Source organism: Piliocolobus tephrosceles, chromosome 9 (genome assembly GCF_002776525.5).
Source record: "Piliocolobus tephrosceles isolate RC106 chromosome 9, ASM277652v3, whole genome shotgun sequence".
Lineage (NCBI taxonomy): Eukaryota > Metazoa > Chordata > Mammalia > Primates > Cercopithecidae > Piliocolobus > Piliocolobus tephrosceles.
In genome coordinates, this window is record NC_045442.1 from 105,742,179 (window position 1) to 105,762,632 (window position 20,454).

A 20,454-nucleotide genomic window follows, 5' to 3' on the forward strand; every position below is an offset into this window, starting at 1 on the left:
TTTTAGCAGAAATATTCTAAATTTAGAACAAAGAAACAACAAAGAAACAATGTATATGCAAAATAATATGGTCAGGCAGGTCAACTAGGCAAGTCCAGCAATAACTGAGAATTTTGTCAGTGGCAATGCTGTGAGCAGATAGGAAAAGGTAGTTGCTATGCTTCATCCAAAGAAGGGTGCAGGGATGAGGTGGGGACCCGCTCCCTCCCCTTCCCTCTTGTTAGGCCTGGTTGTCTTTCTAGAGCGCTTCTGAGCTGGTAGAAACTTCAGTACATACTGCAACATGCCCCAAACGCCTTCTTTCCCAGGCCAGTTTAGTACCAAGTTTTCCCATGGCAGGGACCTGGGATCCTGTTCTTCGGCTTTCCTCATGAACAGATGATATGAGGTCTACCAGTCTTCAGAAAGGGCTATCAAGGCTTTTGAAATTAGCCAAAATGTCAACAAACTTAGAAAAAAATTATATTTGACAGTTATCTAAGTAACCTGATTTTTCCCATTTCACATGAGTATAATAAAATAGTAAACCCAATTGGAGATGTGATTTTGATGAAATAAACACGAATCTTTCCATCTCCTTTTTAGGCTCTCATTTTCTCTCATCATGACTCTCACACTCATCTTTTTAGCTTCCTCTAGTCTCTTCACATTTCAGTCCATTTCAGGGCTGCTTCCAAAATGATCTAATTTTTGACTTCATTATGCCACTTTTATAAGCTTGCCTATAGCTTCCAGTGCTCCAGGATGAAGCTGCTGTTAACCTGAAGCATGGTGTGTAAGTCTGTGCTCAGTTACTTCTCCAGCCTTACAACAGTTTCCCTTTGATACCTGTTTGTTGCCTTTGCAGAATTTCAGCCTGGTGAACCTGAACTCTCTAGTGAGACTTCTCTGACCTTAGTTATGCTCATCTGCATATTATTATACCAGTGACTGGATACTGTCATGAGCCTGAGTGTTCCTGAAGGGGGGGTTATCTTTGTATCATCACTTCTTAGCCGATTTCCTGGTACTGTGTGTGGAGTAAACAAGCAAACAAAAAAGGTAGCTGAGTTAGTTCCCATTTGGGAAGAGCCGTCTTACATCAAAACCACGAATAGGTCTGCTTGCCTCCCAAATGATTACCTGTGTGTTTGAGGCCACATTTGACTAATCACATATTCCTACGGATCGGCAACATGAGGATGTATGTGCACAAGGATACCAGAGCCAAACAAATACATGGAATTTCTTTTAAAGTTAGACTAAATAAATTCAGTTTTCTATAGATGAACACACAAATCCCCACAAATCACTTTCATATAAATATGTTTTATTGCAGAGAAGTTATAATTATTTACATGCTGCAACACGTCACAACATAAATTTACCAAATATTTCATGGTGGGATGCTGTAGGTTTCAGATAATAGTTTTAAGAGAACCACAGATTAAGTGAAGAGACTGACAGCTTTATTGACTCTACGACTCTCAGTTGCTAAATGCTAGAAGTCAAAAGGCAGTGTTTTTTCAGTCCTACCTGTCATAACTTGCATGCAGAAACCTAGGAAGCAAACACAAGAGAACTGTCGAATTTCAAATCCATATTGCCACCAAAGTTTACAATGGGTTGAGTTATACTTCATGTCGTAAAGCATTTAATTCTTGCATAAAATATACAATTCTATTAAGATTGGTATAAATCTACTTATTTATAAACCCTGGCTTAAAAACAAGGACAGGATGCAGCCTGCACATGCATTGAGAAGGACAACCTAGCAAATGTTTGCGACCTTAAAAGTGTTTATTCACTTTCTATGGTTATCAGTCTGGAACAATAACCTCCTGACTTGTAAATTTCAACTTCTCTTGTTGATAATGGCAATGAAACTCTCAGAAAGACTCTAGGCACTCTCACTGATTTATGCTGGTGGAGAATAATCTATGAACTATAAAATGTCGCTAAGGTATAATTTGGCAAGTCTTTTTAAGTCACATCTCTAGCAGGATCAATCCTGAAGTGCAATAGAAAGTCACTGATGCTTGACCGCATATTTCTCAATAAATGAATCAAGTGCTAACAAATTTCAGACATAAATGAAACAAGTATGTGGGTATAGGAACTTCCAACCCAATTCACAAAGATTCCTTAAAGGAGGTCACCAAGCATATAGGCCTTCATTGAAAAGGAAGAGATAAAAGAAATAAATGGTAAAGACACAAAAATAGAATTTCTATATCTTCTCAAACTGACCCCACCAACCTGAGTAATGTATAAAGCCAGCAAATGGGTGAGGAAGATTTGTGCACAGCTTTGCAAAATAGTGAAGCTTTACCTGCTTCTTCTTGCTTACTCCTGAATAGAAAAATCACTGAGAAAAATTTGACGATGAATATGGAGAATTCTGTTTTTACTTTCCACTGAAAATAATACTAAGAACAGCCCTATATCCACCCTCTGATTCTGTTTCTCCATCTTTTATCACCCTAGCATGTCATCCTTGCTGCTTGTGACATAAACAAATAGTTATTTGTGCTGGGAGTGTCCTGGCCAAATAAGCAGTTGATACTTCAGTGTTTACAGGGAGAAAAAGGGAAGTCTCAGTTCTATTTCTGAGTGATTCTTCTTTAAATGAAATGAGACCGAGCTTTGGAATCTCACTGCATGATCATATCGGTAGGGCTAAGTCGGCAGCTTAGGATTCCCATGCCAAGAGATCAGTGTGGAATGCAATAAGCTTTATAAAATATGCTTTGGGGGCTGCTTTGCCTTGCAAATAGACCTTACAGGTTACATTTTGAGCAAGTGGCTCACAATGGCAATTTGCAGGACTTAGACATTTTCCAGTGCTTGGGAGAATTAAGATTCCATACCACCTTATAGGCTTTGAATAAATAAGGTTATAAAACCTCTTTGGGATTTGAGCCCAGCAAGTTCTACCTCTAGCTGAAGCAATGAATAAGAGTTTACGAGAATAAATAGTTAAAGGTATTTTAAAATACTGTATTTTCAGTGCACATAATAAAAATATATCCATACAATGATCTTGATGCTACCATAATTTTTCGCTTTAAAAAAATAATCCCTTGAAAGTGCTATCAGGAGCTACCTGTGTTTTTTTGAAAGGCAAACTTCCTGGGTCTGTAGTACTGCTATACTTCTCATGTCATCCCTAGAGTCTTCCCTTTCCAAAGGTAATAATAATGCACAGTATATTTTTCTCACTCTTAGCTTCTTCCTTAGGAAATGCTGCTAAGTATGAAATACTGAAAGAGTTAAAAGGGACAATTAATTGGAATGAAGGTGTTATCTATCTCTGACTTTGAATAAACAATGGATAAGTTGTCCTTAACTTATTGAGACATATGACTAAGTAGGACCACTTGATCTCCAATATTAATAAAGCTCTGAGTCCTAACAAGAAGTGCAAAACAAGTAACTCAACTTGTATAAAAAACCCTGATTAAGACAGTATAACAAACCATGATGTGAAATAATAGTCAAATTTAAAGTCACAATATATAAACCACAGCCAAAACTGAAAGTTTTTATAGTAACAGTGATGGCTTCCGAAGCCAGAGAAAGCTTACTGTACTTCAAGAATCAACTAAAGTTGATAGATAGCAGGTATTCTGTAAGGTGCAATAACAATTGAGTAGCTGCAGATTGCATAAATGTGTTGTGTCACATAATACCAAAGTTATTTGCAAAAATTATACAATCTGGAATGCCTGAATATGAGACACAACGATGTACTGAAACATACATTTATAAGAAAATGAAAGCAATCAATATAAAAGAGATTTTTGGGATGCATTAAATTAGCAGTGCTATCAAGGTTAAATAGGTAAAGTAAGTTCTTCTCGGTCAGCTACTTAGAATTTCAGTTATATACGTGTATACCTTTTCCTTCTTTGCAAATCTGGTACGTCTTCTCTGCCTCCTGGTTTACCTGGCCTAGGATCTTCAAAGTCCCATGGGTACATATTGATCAGGGCAGACATTGTGGGCTATTTTCCTTAAACATGCTGAAATGGAAAGATTTTCCTAGTGTTACCAGGGGAAGGACTTTCTTGACCAAAGTCTGACTTCATTATGACATTGTTGCTCTTGCCCCCCAGGTCCTCTTCTACCCATACTTCTGACTTCACCTCACCATCTGTCATGTTTTCCTCGATTGACAAATCCTTCTTGGGAATTTTTGAATCTTATATCTTCTGTTTTTATCCAATCCGGGGTTCCCTCCTTTTCCTCTTCTTCCTGGGGATGCTACACTTTAAAAGTATCCCAGATCTCTTCTTTCCGAGGCCCTGCTATCTTATTTGCACTTAGAGCAGAAGAAGCAGGTAAAGCTACACTTCTTCCAGCATTTGGTTGAGCTGGGGTCTCAAATTCCCAAGGGCACACCTCTGCTCGTGACGTTAAATGTTGCTGGAAGTTATTACTTGAGTTATAGGAGCCACGCACATTCTCCTCAGAAGATGTCTTTTTTTCCTGGTGTCCTATTTGGTTGAGATTTTCATTCTCTGTTTTTGATGCTACAGCTTTGAGGGGCAGTTCTTCACTCTGCCCAGCACACACATTGGCTGCATGAGGCTGAGCTCCGTTCTCTTTTGCCCTCTCTGGGAGAACTGGAGTCTTGGAAATCAAATGCTTCTCGTCTTCCAAAATGGACTGGCCTTGGCTCCCCCAAAGGCATACTTCAGCCTTATCTGTGCGCTTCTGATTGGATTGCTGACAAACTTCAGCTGCCTTAGGCTTGTGGTGAGATTTCTCCTTTAAGGAAAAAGTGGGGTTTTTCTCCATTTCAGAAGCCACAATAGATACATGCTTTTGAACTTTTGATTCTGAAGGCACAGGACCAGGGGTCAGGTCATAAACCTCCCAAGGACACACCTCCCCAATGTCAAAGTTGTCCTTCATCTGGGTGGCGCCTGGGTTCAGGTCAGAATTGGCAGTGGTGGGGTTGACCCTTTGTTGTTTCATAATCCCAGATTTCTGAGGCTTTCTTGGCTCCTCCGCAGGATTTGAGTTTTGGGGGGTAGGATCTTTAGTCTCTGTGTTATCAGAATTTGAGTGATTTCTGTTTGTCTCTTTATCTTTTGGCAGAGGTTTCTGGGATTTAGCACTTTCTTCCACGCCTGCTGTTTGGGTTTTCCCCGCTAATCCGAGAGTCTTCTCCTTGGCACTTGCTATGACACTGAGAGACTTCTGTAACATTGACGTTCGTGGGTGTCCAGGCTTCTTCTCCGAGCTGAGGTTGTGAGCGCTCGCTGACTTGCACACCAACGGCACCGACTCCGTGGACTCAGCCTCACTGTCTTCTTTTAGTTTTTGTGTCAGTTTCTTACTCGACAGGGAGTCCAGTGTGGAATTTTCTGTCACCTCCTCCTCTTGGCTTTCTGTGGGTAGGCTACTGGACTCTTCCGTTTGGTCTCTCACGTGGTCATAAGTGCTGTGGGATTTCTTGAGTGAGAAGACTCGGTTTTTCAGGTTCTCCTCCTTGGATTTCCCTGTGTTCCCTGAAGACTCCAGGGGGTTCTTCCTGATGAGGGCAGTGCCTTTGGCTGTGCCATGGTCGGTGCCCTCCTTGTCCTCTTTAGAGCACTGCCGGCTGACTGTCTCTGGGATCTCGGTAATGCGTCTCATGATGGAACGACCTAGGCCCTTCTTTGAGCACCGCTTTTTCTGGAGGTGAGGGTTGTTTGTGATCATCTTCTTTCTTTTATATATTTCCAGTTGGGCATAGAGTTTTTTCAGCTCATCCTGCCAGAACAAAAGCAAATTCAAAGAAGTGTAGAATTTAGTGTTTCAGCCATAGAAGATCACTGCATGGTACTAGAATTCAGTAAACGTGGGCTCTTTAGGGCAACTGCTCTACAGCTTTCTCTGACATATGTACTTGTCGATTTTCTCCTCATTTGTACTTTCTGATTCTTTTGCGTTTTGTTTCACATAAAGTGTGGACCTTAAGACACGAACTCATGTATTCTAACCTTGCTTCAAGGAGCAAGCACCTTCTGATTTGTACTTTTCTGATTTGTATTTTCTGATTTTGTGTTTTGCTTCACATAAAGTGTGGACTTTAAGACACGAATTCATGTATTCTAACCTTGCATCAAGGAGCAAGCACTTTGCACATGCAAGTTGTGTGGACCAGACTGAGCCTGGACCAGAACAAAACACAGCATGTTGTTTATAGGTGAACCATATCCCTGAGTAGTATTGGAAGCATCATGTAGCCATTGATAAAGTTACATGTGATGTTAGATTAGCTTAGAGGGTAAGTAACAGTCCTTTGACTGCTAAAAACATCTGCTTCCTTCAGATGCTGATATGTTGTCATAGATTATTTTAAATAATCCAGGCTCTCCTCTCTGCTCCACAGATCTACCCTACCTTTCCCTAAGCAAGATGTCATAAACATGTATTATGGAACATATCTAATCAGTTCATCACTATGAATACCAATAAGTCAGTTAAGACTCCTGAGGTTGACCAGGCTACTTATAAAAGTTGAAATGGCCTGTGCATTCTAATTTATACTATGGTTCATATATTTCAGAACTGGATTAACTCTGCATTTGACATCTTCAGTTCATACCCAACACATTCCCTCTTTCTGAGACATACACGCACAAACATGAATGCACATGCATGCACACACCCCCCCGCCACCAACCCACACATGCCTGCCTGTATAAATAAGGCTAATTTGAAATAGGAAGAAAGATAGAGTACTGGCATTACCCGAATGTCCTCTGGATCCAAGCTGTGCTCACTCCAGGCTGAATTGATACTGCTGTTCAGGTAGGATCCAGATCGGCCCATGTCTAGCTCATCCTCATATGCTTCTGTAGCAATATCATCTCGTGGGTTATTGCTTGAATGTGAAAACTGAAACAGAAATTCAGTATGAGCTGTAGAACCTAGCTCACTGTAAGGCACTGCATATATATATATGCAGCAGTCTCAAACTCCTGGGCTGAAGCCATCCTCCTGCTCCAACCTCCCTGGTAAACTGAATCTTTACTCTTCTACACTTGTTTGTGAGACCCACAGATGCCATGAACTAAAGGCCACTTTATGAGTGTCATAGATTTCCTGCCCTCCAAAATATCGTATGCCACTGGTTACACCACCTGGAGGTTATTTATAAAAATGAAATTGTTTTTTCTTGTTTTCAAAGTCTTGGAGACAATTATGGGTTTAAGAAATAATGTCATTTGTCATATATTGTCCATTTCCTGCTTTATTATTTTTTGTTGGCACTTATCTCTATCTAAAATACTGTTTTAAATACTTACCTTATTTGTCTCCCCCTCCCCCTCTCCCCTTCTCCAGAATATAAGTACCGTGAGAATACGGGTTTTCATCTGTTCATTTCTCTTATTCTAAGGATATATAACAATGCCTAGCAATGCCCCTCTATAATATTTTAACATTCTTTTTATTGAGATAGAATTCACATACATACTACAAAAATTATAACTTTAAAGTGTACATGTCAGTTCTTGTTGTTACATTCATGAGGTTGTGCAACCATCACCATTATTTAATTCCAGAATAGTTTTGGAATATTCATCTCAAAAAGAAACCTTGAATCCATTAAGCAATCACTTCTGCTCATCCTTCCCCCAGCCTGTGACAAACACTAATCTACTTTCTGTTTCTATAGATCTGCCCATTCTGGACATTTCACATAAATGGAATCATGCAATGTGTGGCATTTTGTGTTTGGCTTTTGTACTTCTTATTGTTGTAACACGTGCCAGAACTTCATTCCTTTTTACTGACAAATAATATTCCATCATATGGATATATACCACATGTTGTTTATACATTTATCAGTCGGTAAACATTTGGGTTGTTTCCACTTTTTGTGTATTATGAATAACACTGCTATGAACATACATGTACAGGTGTTTTGTATGAACAGATGTTTTCATTCCTCTTTGGAACTCAGTAACAATTTATTAAATAATCTCAGTATACCTCCATCCATCTAAAAAAAGTATAATCGTATTATGCAAAGTATTAAAATAGTTAAGATAATCTATACAAATGCTTGTGTCTAGTTGATGTAATTCAAGTATAGGTATCTTGTTCTGTTTACAATGGTTTAGCCTTTTCAATCAGGCTGAATGTCAATGCTCTGGTTAACTGAGAGAGTTGAGGAAAAGCCTGGAGTGAAAGACGAGAAATCACAATTCTGGTTTCAGTTGTGCTAACACTGTATTTTGTGGCACTGAAAAGATACACAGTGTTCTACTATTGTGTTTATGTATAAAAGAGGAAAATAATAACAATGCTATAATTTGTATAATACATTCCCCCCACAGAAAAAAACCTCCAATATCATTTTATTTTATTCCAGGAAGCCTTACTATTACATCATAAAAAAAAGAATCAAAAGTCCTGGCTACTGTCATAACACACAGCCAGTTTCTGGGAGAGCCATGAGTCTAGAATCCCTGCATTCTGAGTCCTGGCTCATTTTTCCTCATTTCATGGTGCTGCCTGGATAAGTCTGTCAGTGTCTATCATTAAGGAGATTCCTCTATATATAATAATTTATTTCCATATACATAAAAATTTATATGAATGTTTCAAACACAAGATTTCTCTGGATATGAATCCAAACAAGAGGATTCTTAGAAGAGTTCTTTTTAAAAATGATCTTGATGTTACAGCTAGAATGAGCCCATAATAATTAAAACAGACATCAATATATTTGGAAAAAGACTGAAACAGATGATGGGTTTTTGTACAAACAAAGGCATTTAAAAATGTAAGAAGTTTCCAAAATTTGAAAACAGCCAGCCAGTTTCCTGAGGAGGGAGCTTTAAAACTGTTTTAAATGTTAAGCAAATTTCCATACCTCCCTTTGCCTAAATGATAAACAAATCCATGTTCATTTAAAATAAGTTTTGCAAAAAAAAAAAAAAAAAAGTAATATCAGAAGAATACCTTTGGAATCAAAAGCAACCCGATGGTGACTGTCACAGTCAAATGAGTATGTGCAAAATACAGCATCAACATCCAATCAGACTGAAGTCTTGAGGCAAGAACAAATCTGAAATGAGAAGTCATTGAGTTTAACAATCCAAGATTAAGATTCTACTTAAAACACTAGGATTACTTGGAAACTCTTTTTTCCTCATTGTATTAAAAAAAGAAAAAGGAAATTGTATTACTGTTTCTATGGCATATATTTTCATCTCAGAAGAATAAAGTCTAAGCTTAATTTGATGCATAAGATATGAACCCTTTATTATTTATGATTTTAGATTAACAACAGTAAGAAAGGCAGCATAATTCCTAAGATGATTATTTTGTATGTAAGGTGGCCTCCAAAAATCAAAGTGGAAATATATGTAAATTCAAAAGAGGAGTAGGCTACAAACTTATAATACAAATTTGCAGCATTATGAGTTCTAATATTCTTAGAACTCATAATTTGCCTACAAAACATCAATGTTTAAAAGAGTTATAATTAAGAAAAAAGGTGGACAATTATCTTTGTGACTAATCCAACGATTCAAATGATAAAACAATTAATGGATAAAACCACTTAATGAAACATGCTAATGATTTGTAAAATGTACCCTTTAAAATAAATTGTTCCAAATTATCAAACTGTCTAAAATTTAAAATGCAGTATTTAAAAATCTTATCTTATTGAGAAATTTATAAAGTTGTGTTCCAGTATGCCTCTGCAGGAAAAATGGTGAGAAATTCAGTACTAAGGTCTACTCTAGTAATTTGGGAATATTTTCATAAATTAATAGGTGTATGTACACAGTTCATGTTTTAAGGATTCATCCTTACGCAGAAACCAGGGGTTGCTTTTATAAAGGTCTTATCCATTCTTTACCCATGAAGGCAAAATATGACATTTTGCCACTTGAAGTCAGAGAATTACAATTTTGTTTTACATCATCAAATTTGCAAAGTTAACATCCTAAGACAATGCCCATATTATAATCACAAAACAAACATATATTAATGGCTAAAATAGGAAGAAACTAACTTTTATATCTTCATTCTACCATATTAATGACAAATTTACTAAGTAAATTATCATTAATGTTTAAAATTGTCATCAAGAGAATTTCTTTCTCATTTTCACCTCCATGCTGCTCCCTTAAGTATCAAGCTAAAATGGAAGCTCAGGAGTTACCCAAAATGGAGAACTGTTTTCCCTTGTGTCTAGAGATGTAAACCAAATAGGCTTGTAACATACATAAAGTATAGGGCACTCATCACAATAGCTCACATTTCATTAAATAGGGATAGGGCTTTCTGGCTAACCATCTTCTCTAACTTCTTTGTGAGAAAAGTGTGACCTTACACATACCTTGAATATGACTGCAAAACTGGAACTAGTTTTGACAAAAGTTTCTGAAAAGACTTTTGACATAGTCTGTTTTCCTGGGTCAGGTTTTTTTTGTTTTTTTAAAGCATTGAAATACGATCATTATACTCAGTAATAAGTAATAGTCACTGAGGCATATAAGGGATATAACACTCTGGAAAAATAATGCAAATACAGTCTGTTGGGGGTCATTCTAGTATTGGAGCAGAAAGTTACATTAAAGGAGACAAATTCATAAAAGGATCCTCATGTACTGAGAATTTCATCTTAAATGCAAACCAAATACCCTTTAAGCTAGCATGACAATATCTAGAAGGACAAATGCTTGCACATAATTTAAAATAGTGAACCTTCAGAAAACCACCAACTGTTAAATATACAGACATCACTCCCAAATTAATCAGTTTTAAATTACTGCCATGTTTTTAAGGTTGTAATTCCGACTAGAAATATTTTGAGAAAAACTGGGTTTTGCGGTAATTTTAAAGTTTTATTTTTTCAAGAGTATTTCATCTTTTAAAAAATAGGTCTAAAAGCCAGGAGCATAAAATATTTGAAAATTGAGGTTAAAAATAAACACACTTTTAAAAGTCTTGTACTTTCTCACAGGTTTGCTTTATGCTTAGCACTAAAAATAATAAGGGATTATAACAGGCTAGGTAAAGTGCCTCTGCGTTATTTATCCTTTTAGACTTAATTCTTTGCTATTAGTCTATTTTTGTGCAATTTGACAATTTGGTATGAATGAAGGTAAATCCACATATAATGTGTGGTCATAGTTTTTAACTTATATATGTGTATATACATATATATACACAAACAATTTTATATTTTAAGCATATAAGAAAGAACACATGCTATATTGATAGAGAATATATTTTTCAATGTTAGAAGTCTTATATTATTCCATTCAAGAAAAAATTACCAAGATGGATATAGCTGATTTAAATTATTATGTTATTGCTGCTTATTCTTGGACTTTAAAAATATTTGAGCCATCACATACACAAATTCAGTCCATATGTAAATAAGACATTGTACATACTTGATTTATTATTGCCTGCTACTTTTTCCCTATCAATTCCCGCAAAATCAGTGTTATGCAGATTTACTGTGTTAAACTATAATTCCATTCCTTCATCCTTTAGAGACATATAAATTAAATTTCTGAGAGTAGCTAATATATGCTATGATTCTTTAAAGTCAATATATCACAGTCTGATCCAATCTAGTCTAGGCAGAAAGATATAGTAGGTCAAGTTTAGAACTTAAAACACAGGGCTTCTTCAGGTTTATTTAAGCTTGCTAAAAAATCAAAGCCTATCAAGCTAGTTAGCCTCTGTGTGTCATACTGCTACCAATGGAAGTTCTCACTTTTCAAAAGTAACAAGGGTCCACACAGTTGTCTGGAAGAAAATGATCTTGCAAGTACGTCATGTCTACTCAACACCAAATTTACTAGGTTCAACATGGAGCATTCAATCAGAGCATGTGTCTGTAAGAACCAAACTCATGTTCATATGATTATTCCGGCTGGGCCAATGGGTTGCTTAAGGCTCTGTAGGAAAGATTTAAAGCAAAGTAGTAAAGCTGTTTTCAATTAGTATTTAATGTGTACTTCCTGTCACCTTGAATCAGTAGTAAAACGGTATTTTCTGAAGTGGGGATGCTGTTATCAAATATCAAGTGAGGTTTAGGGGGATTCCATAGTCAATTAAGTTTGCAAAATGCTAGTTAAATAGGTTTTCTTGCAGCAGGACTTCTCAGCATGCTAACTTACATTGTGACACTGAAAGGGAGACTATAAAGTGCAATGTATCATAAATCTACAAACACACATAAACATCTAAAAGTGATATACTAAGATGTCAACAGTGATTATCTTTGGGTAGTGTGATTGAGGAGTTTACTTTTTTCTTTATCGTTTTACGATTTTTCTTTAACAAACATCTTTTTTTGTTTTGCTTTGTTTTTGTTTTTGTTTTTTGTTTTGAGACGGAGTCTTGCTCTGTCACTCATGCTGGAGTGCAGTGGCACAATCTCGACTCACCACAACCTCCGCCTCCTGGGTTCACGCCATTCTCCTGCCTCAGCCTCCCAAGTAGCTGAGACCACCGGTGCCCGCCACCATGCCTGGCTAATTTTTTGATTTTTAGTAGAGACAGGGTTTCACCATGTTAGCCAGGATGGTCTTGATTTCCTGACCTTGTGATCCATCCACCTCGGCCTCCCAAAGTGCTGGGATTACAGGCGTGAACCACTGTGCTCAGCCTAAACTTTTAAAAGATTCATTTAAGGATAGTTTACCATGCCTACTCCTGAAAGAACCTGGGTCAGTTTAGAGTTTGACATCTATTGAGAAAAGAAATTTAATGATGAGAACTGAACAGAGTCAGCTTTAAGGAATAAAAGGATATTTAGATATTAAACCTGTAAACAGATTTAAGTACTTGGACAATTTCTTTCTAAAAAAATCCAGCAGTTTATTAAAAGGCTGGTGGACAACCTTCTGTACTACATAAGCACACTTTGACCATAGAAGACATTTAAATTCATCTCTGAGAAGCTGCCTTACTGGTTTATAACTCTTTAGTTGATTTGTTAACTTTAGTTGATTTGTTAACATTTAACTTGTAACTGGTTGCAGAAAAGCATGTTTGTTGTATCATGAAATACTCTGCAAATAAACAAAAAATTAGCTTTTCTTGGAAGAAAGTCTGGGGAAAATGGCAAGGCTGATCGAGCTCTGGCATCAGGAGGAGACGTTCTATGGCACTCAAGATACTGTCGACTAAGGGCATCCTCTTTTAGGTCCTGAAACTCCAGTCTGAGTAGCTGAAAAACCATTTCTTACTTTGCTTATTTACAATCTTATATTTCCATTGTTGTCTTTCCTTCCTCTTCTAACGTCTTTCTTTCTCCTCTCTCTTGAGAGAGAGGGCAAGACAAAGCAAAGAGGCCGGTTCTCTAGATTCCTGGCCTCTTGATGGAGTCTCCAGTGTTGTCAGACCATAGATACCTCCTTTTCTTATTTAAGAGTTTTAAAAGTGTAGGCAGTAACTGTGGCCCACTGCTGTCTGGCCATGTCTCTTTCTAATGATGCAAGACCGCATCTTCTGATTGTTGACTAAAGTCAGAGAGGATAGGCATCCTACAAAACTCCCCCAGGCCCACAGCCTCCTCCTCCCACCCTCTCTTCCATTCTCACTGATCTCCAGGAGAGTCTGAAGGCCAAAAATGGAACAGAAACCAAAGAAAGGGGATCCTTCTTTCCACTGAGTCCAGAGACAAATATTCAACATTTCTAATTTTCTGAAGTGTGTCCTGACTTTCCATATCTGTCAAGCAATTGAATGACATCTTTTTGTTGCTTTTTAAATGACAGAATTCCTTCTTACAGTTCTGCCCTGAGAGTTTCATTTCATTTTCAAATATGAATCAGGGACACATTTTCAGAAGTTAAGTCATATATGTTTCATTTTGTTCACTTCATGATAAGCCACTGTCTTCCTCCTCTGTTCTCATCTGCTAAAGAGAAACCTGGGATGATCACAAAATAGAGGTCCAAGCAATACATTCTTATCCCAGAAGTCCATTACTAGAGTGTGTGATAGTGACAAAGCCCATTGCACATGATAATCTAGTCATCAGATTGAAGTCCACAGAATTCATACATATAAGTTGTCTATATGAATACTGAGATTTTGAAAATATAAACCAGCCCATTAAACACGAATGAAAACATAGATGAGTTAACTGTATCTGCTTTACAATGTATGCACATACGGCATTATATCTTCATAATGAAAAGTGCTACATATTATAAACAATACTCCATTACATTTCCATGAGTGGCTTAAGATAGTACAGTAACATTGAGTTAACCTTCAAAATAGAAGACAATAAACAACACAGCAGAAGGAACTAACAACAGCTTTAAAAACAAACTATTCATTTTCCATATCTATAAAACAAATTAGTCAACTTATAAAATGCTATCTTTCCTAAGTCTTTCTATTATGCATCTTATCTAATTTTGCTATTTAAACTGCAACATATCAGAAAAATAAAAGCTATTTACTAGCTCTACAGATCACTTGCCTAATTGTATGGAATATAGCAGAGATGATGAGCTCATTGTGAACTGCAACAGCCATATAGCGGGGCTCATGGAATGCCGATGGGACTGTCCGCACTGCATAGCAGAGATAAACACCCCACAAGAGGAATAAAAATTCAGCTGTGAAAATAACAAACAAACCATTTTCATCAGTTTTATAGGTGAAGAAAAAATAAAATTATAATTCTTTAGCATGCATTTTGTCTATTATTAAATGTAAGTTTTTTAGAAATAGATGGATTAGAAAGTCTTATTCACATACAACTACAAATGCCATATATTTTAAAATTTCATTCAGTTTATGGAATATTTTTCAAGGGTACACTTCATTGTTATTGCATTTCATTTAAATGTACACTTTGTTGTAATAGCATTCAGAATCTTCTAATTTTTTGCTAATACCTTGCTTTTTCCTAAAACCATTATAAAATAGATTTCCATATCCCCAACCTAAGTTTAGGATGCTCGTGGAATACTCAGGTCACAATAAAGTTACTAAGGCAACAGCAACAAAATTTTAGAACATGTTTATATGCAGCTTCTAGAAATTTAAGTTCTAACTGCACTAAGCCCAGTACAATAAGTAAAGATACCATTGCCAGCTATGTGAGAACACAGGTTGCTAAACATTCAGTGGCATATTTTATAAATAAAACCTTGTTTTGTCACACATGACAGAAATCATGTCTTCTGTGGGTTGAGTGTGGAAAGGTTTAGGAAAATTCACAATCGCCTTGTTTGATCACTGAAGTCAGAAGAGATGAGCACAGTGTAGCAGCTAAGAATGAGGACTTCGGCACCACGTTAGACATAATCCTAACTCTGGCTCTATCCTTAAATAACTTGGCACCATCTTAGACAATTTACTTAACCTCTCTGGTCAATTTCTTCATCTGGAAAATGAGGATAATAAAAGTATGTATTTCATGTGATTATGTGCTAATTAAATCAAATAATGCATATAAAGCACTTAACATAGTTTCTGACGTGTAGTAATTGTTAAATAAATGGTTTTTATTATTAAACGTTTCATTTGACACTTTTCCCAAACTAAATATTGCTATTTCATCTCATTTTGAGTGATAATCTATACAACCCATTTTATCTGTCTTAGTGGTATGAACTTTCTGGAAGATAATGTCTAATTAATAAGAAAGTTCTAATTTGGAGAAAACATTTCATCAAATGCATTATCTAGATAGAACTTTGTCAACAGAAACATTGAAATCCACTCAAAACATGGATCATCCTTGTCAAAGTTTCAGTATATTTCAATCAGCATTTAAACAGTATGTAGGGCCTTAATTATTCAAAATCTCTTAAATAAACAAATGTCTCAGGAGCTATTCTAAAACTCTGATGTAGCCAGAAGACAAAGAAAAAAATTAATGTCACTCTGAAGTCTCCATGAGATCTAGTGTAGGTCTGTCTTATTCAGCATGGTGGACTTTGGCCATACTATGAATGTTTCCAGCCAAGTTTTATTGGATCGAGAAAAGGGAATCAGGTAACTCTGAGATTTTCTTTTTAACTTTTTGAATGCTCCTTTTATTTTTTTTTATTTTTATTTCTTTAAGGTAAAGACATTTTTTATTATTATACTTTAAGTTCTAGGGTACATGTGCACAATGCGCAGGTTTGTTACATATGTATACATGTGCCATGTTGGTGTGCTGCACCCATTAACTTGTCATTTACATTAGGTGTATCTCCTAATGCTATGCCCCCCCAAATACCCCCACCCCACGACAGGCCCCGGTGTGTGATGTGCCCCTTCCTGTGTCCAAGTGTTCTCATTGTTCAATTCCCACCTATGAGTGAGAATATGCGGTGTTTGGTTTTCTGTTCTTGTGATAGTCTGCTGAGAATGATGGTTTCCAGCTTCATCCATGTCCCTCAAAAGGACATGAACTCATCCTTTTCTATGGTTGCATAGTATTCCATGGTGTATATGTGCCACATTTTCTTAATCCAGTCTATCACTGATGGACATTTGGGATGGTTCCAAGTCTTTGCTATTGTGAATAGTGCCACAATAAACACACGTGTGCATGTGTCTTTATAGCAGCATGACTTATAAGCCTTTGGGTATATACCCAGTAATGGGATGGCTGGGTCAAATGGCATTTCTAGTTCTAGATCCTTGAGGATTCACCACACCGTCTTCCACTACAATGGCTGAACTAGTTTACAGTCCCACCAACAGTGTAAAAGTGTTCCTATTTCTCCACATCCTCTCTGGCACCTGTTGTTTCTTGACTTTTTAATGATTGCCATTCTAACTGATGTGAGATGGTAATCTCATTGTGGTTTTGTTTTGCATTTCTCTGATGGCCAGTGATGATGAGCAGTTTTTCATGTGTCTGTTGGTTGCATAAACGTCTTTTTTTGAGAAGTGTCTGTTCATATCCTTTGCCCACTTTTTGATGGAGTTGTTTTTTTCTTGTAAATTGGTTTGAGTTCTTTGTAGATTCTGGATATTAGCCCTTTGTCAGATGAGTAGATTGCAAAAATTTTCTCCCATTCCGTAGCTTGCCTGTTCACTCTGATGGTAGTTTCTTTCACTGTGAAGAAGCTCTTTAGTTTAATTAGATTCCATTTGTCAATTCTGGCTTTTGTTGCCATTGTTTTTGGTGTTTTAGACATGAAGTCCTTGCCTATGCCTATGTCCTGAATGGTATTGCCTAGGTTTTCTTCTAGGGTTTTTATGGTTTTAGGTCTAACATTTAAATCTCTAGTCCATCTTGAATTAATTTTTGTATAAGGAGTAAGGAAGAGATCCAACTTCAGCTTTCCACATACGGCTAGCCAGTTTTGCCAGGACCATTTATTAAATAGGGAATCCTTTCCCCATTTCTTGTTTTTATCAGGTTCATCAAAGATCAGATGGTTGCAGATGTGTGGCATTACTTCCGAGGGCTCTGTTCTGTTCCATTGGTCTATATCTCTGTTTTCGTACCAGTACCATGCTGTTTTGGTTACAGTAGCCTTGTAGTATACTTTGAAGTCAGGTAGCATGATGCCTCCAGCTTTGTTCTTTTTGCTTAGGATTGTTTTGGCAATGTGGGCTCTTTTTTGTTTCCATATGAACTTTAAAGTAATTTTTTCCAATTCTGTGAAGAAAGTCATTGGTAGCTTGATAGGGATGGCATTGAATCTGTAAATTACCTTGGGCAGTATGGCCATTTTCACGATATTGATTCTACCTATCCATGAGCATGGAATGTTCTTCTATTTGTTTGTGTCCTCTTTTATTTCATTGAGCAGTGGTTTGTAGTTCTCCTTGAAGAGGTTCTTCACATCCCTTGTAAGTTGGATTCCTAGATATTTTATTCTCTATTTCCCGTTGTGAATGGGAGTTCACTCATGATTTGGCTCTCAAGGTATACGTGTCCAGGAATTTATCCATTTCTTCTAGATTTTCTAGTTTATTTGCGTAGAGGTGTTTATAATATTCTCTGATGGTAGTTTGTATTTCTGTGGGGTCAGTGGTGATATCCCCTTTATCATTTTTTATTAAATCTATTTGATTCTTCTCTATTTTCTTCTTTATTAGCCTTGCTAGTGGTCTATCAATTTTGTTGATCTTTTCAAAAAACCAACAACTGGATTCATTGATTTTTTTTGAAGGGTTTTTTGTGTCTCTATCTCGTTCAGTTCTGCTCTGATCTTAGTTATGTCCTGCCTTCTGCTAGCTTTTGAATATGTTTTTTTGCTCTTGCTTCTCTAGTTCTTTTAATTGTGATGTTAGGGTGTCAATTTTAGATCTTTCCTGCTTTCTCTTGTGGGCATTTAGTGCTATAAATTTCCCTCTACACACTGTTTTAAATGTGTCCCAGAGATTCTGGTATGTTGTATCTTTGTTCTCATTGGTTTCAAAGAACATCTTTATTTCTGCCTTCATTTCGTTATGTACCCAGTAGTCATTCAGGAGCAGGTTGTTCAGTTTCCATGTAGTTGAGCAGTTTTGAGTGAGTTGCTTAATCCAGAGTTCTAGTTTGATTGCACTGTGGTCAGAGAGACAGTTTGTTATAATTTCTGTTCTTTTACATTTGCTGAGGAGTGCTTTACTTCCAACTATGTGGTCAGTTTTGGAATAAGTGTGATGTGGCTCTGAGAAGAATGTATATTCTGTTCATTTGGGGTGGAGAGTTCCTTAGGTGTCTATTAGGTCTGCTTGGTGCAGTTCTGAGTTCAGTTCCTGGATATCCTTGTTAATTTTCTGTCTCGTTGATCTGTCTAATGTTGACAGTAGGGTGTTAAAATCTCCCATTATTATTGTTTGGGAGTCTAAGTCTCTTTGTAAGTCTCTAAGGACTTGCTTTATGAATCTGGGTGCTCCTGTATTGGGTGCATATATATTTAGGATAGTTAGCTCTTCTTGTTGAATTGATCCCTTCACCATTATGTAATGGCCTTCTTTGTCTCTTTTGATCTTTGTTGGTTTAAAGTCTGTTTTATCAGAGACTAGTATTGAAACCCCTGCCACTTTTTTGTTTTCCATTTGCTTGGTAGATCTTTCTCCATCCCTTTATTTTGAGCCTGTGTGTGTCTCTGCACGTGAGATGGGTCTCCTGAATACAACACACTGATGGGGCTTGACTCTTTATCCAGTTTGCCAGTCTGTGTCTTTTAACTGGAGCATTTAGCCCATTTATATTTAAGGTTAATATTGTTATGTGTGAATTTGATCCTGTCATTATGATGTTAGCTGGTTATTTTGCTCACTAGTTGATGCAGTTTCTTCCTAGCATTGATGGTCTTTACAATTTGGCCTGTTTTTGCAGTGGCTGGTACCAATTGTTCCTTTCCATGTTTAGTGCTTCCTTCAGGAGTTCTTGTAGGGCAGGCCTGGTGGTGACAAAATCTCTAAGCATTTGCTTGTCTGTAAAGGATTTTCTTTCTCCTTCACTTATGAAGCTTAGTTTGGCTGGATATGAAATTCTGGGTTGAAAATTCTTTTCTTTAAGAATGTTGAATATTGGCCCCCACTCTCTTCTGGCTTGTAGAATTTGTGCCGAGAGATGTGCTGTTAGTCAGGTCGGGTTACCCACAAAGGGAAGCCCATCATTCTCTTTGGCCGTCCTTGACATTTTTTCCTTTGTTTCAACTTTGGTGAATCTGACAATTATGTTTCTTGGAGTTGCCCTTCTCAAGGAGTATCTTTGTGGTGTTCTGTGTATTTCCTGAATTTGAACGTTGGCCTGCCTTGCCAGGTTGGGGAGGTTCTCCTGGATAATATCCTGCAGAGTGTTTTCCAACTTTGTTCCATTCTCCCGGTCACTTTCAGGTACACCAATCAGACGTAGATTTGGTCTTTTCACATAGTCCCATATTTCTTGGAGGCTTTGTTCGTTTCTTTTACTCTTTTTTCTCTAAACTTCTCTTCTTGCTTCATTTCATTCATTTGATCTTCAATCACTGATACCCTTTCTTCCAGTTGATCGAATTAGTTACTGAAGCTTGTGCATTTGTCACGTAGTTCTCGTGCCATGGTTTTCAGCTCCAACAGGTCATTTAAGGACTTCTCTGCATTAGTTATTCTAGTCAGTCATTCGTCTAATCTTTTTTCAAGGTTTTTAGCTTCCTTGCAATGGGTTCGAACTTCCTCCTTTAGCTCGGAGAAGTTTGATTGTCTGAAGTCTTCTTCTCTCAACTCGTGAAAGTCATTCTCCATCCAGCTTTGTTCTGTTGCTGGCGAGGAGCTGCATTCCTTTGAAGGGGGAGAGGCACTCTGATTTTTAGAATTTTCAGCTTTTCTGCTCTGTTTTTTTCCCCATCTGTGTGGTTTTATCTACCCTTGGTCTTTGATGATAGTGATGTACAGATGGGAGATAGTGATGTACTAACAGCACATCTCTTGGTCTTTGATGATGTTGATGTCTTTTCTGTTTGTTACTTTTCCTTCTAACAGTCAGAAACCTCAGCTGCAGGTCTGTTGGGGTTTGCTGGAGGTCCATTCCAGACCCTGTTTGCCTGG

At 37.1% G+C, this 20,454-nt stretch overlaps 1 protein-coding gene across 1 annotated transcript in view; it reads right to left on the reverse strand.

Annotated features, from left to right (window-relative positions):
• Positions 1-1,288: 1,288 nt before the first annotated feature.
• Positions 1,289-20,454, reverse strand: part of GPR158 (G protein-coupled receptor 158) — a 432,232-nt gene continuing 413,066 nt past the window's right edge. Inside the window, exons 8-11 of the mRNA XM_023223258.3 lie at positions 14,456-14,594; positions 8,947-9,052; positions 6,727-6,873; positions 1,289-5,742 (exon numbers count right to left, since the gene is read on the reverse strand). Of these exons, the coding sequence (XP_023079026.1) occupies positions 4,246-5,742; positions 6,727-6,873; positions 8,947-9,052; positions 14,456-14,594 (1,889 nt within the window). The 3' untranslated portion in view covers positions 1,289-4,245. The remainder of the gene's footprint in view (positions 5,743-6,726; positions 6,874-8,946; positions 9,053-14,455; positions 14,595-20,454) is intronic.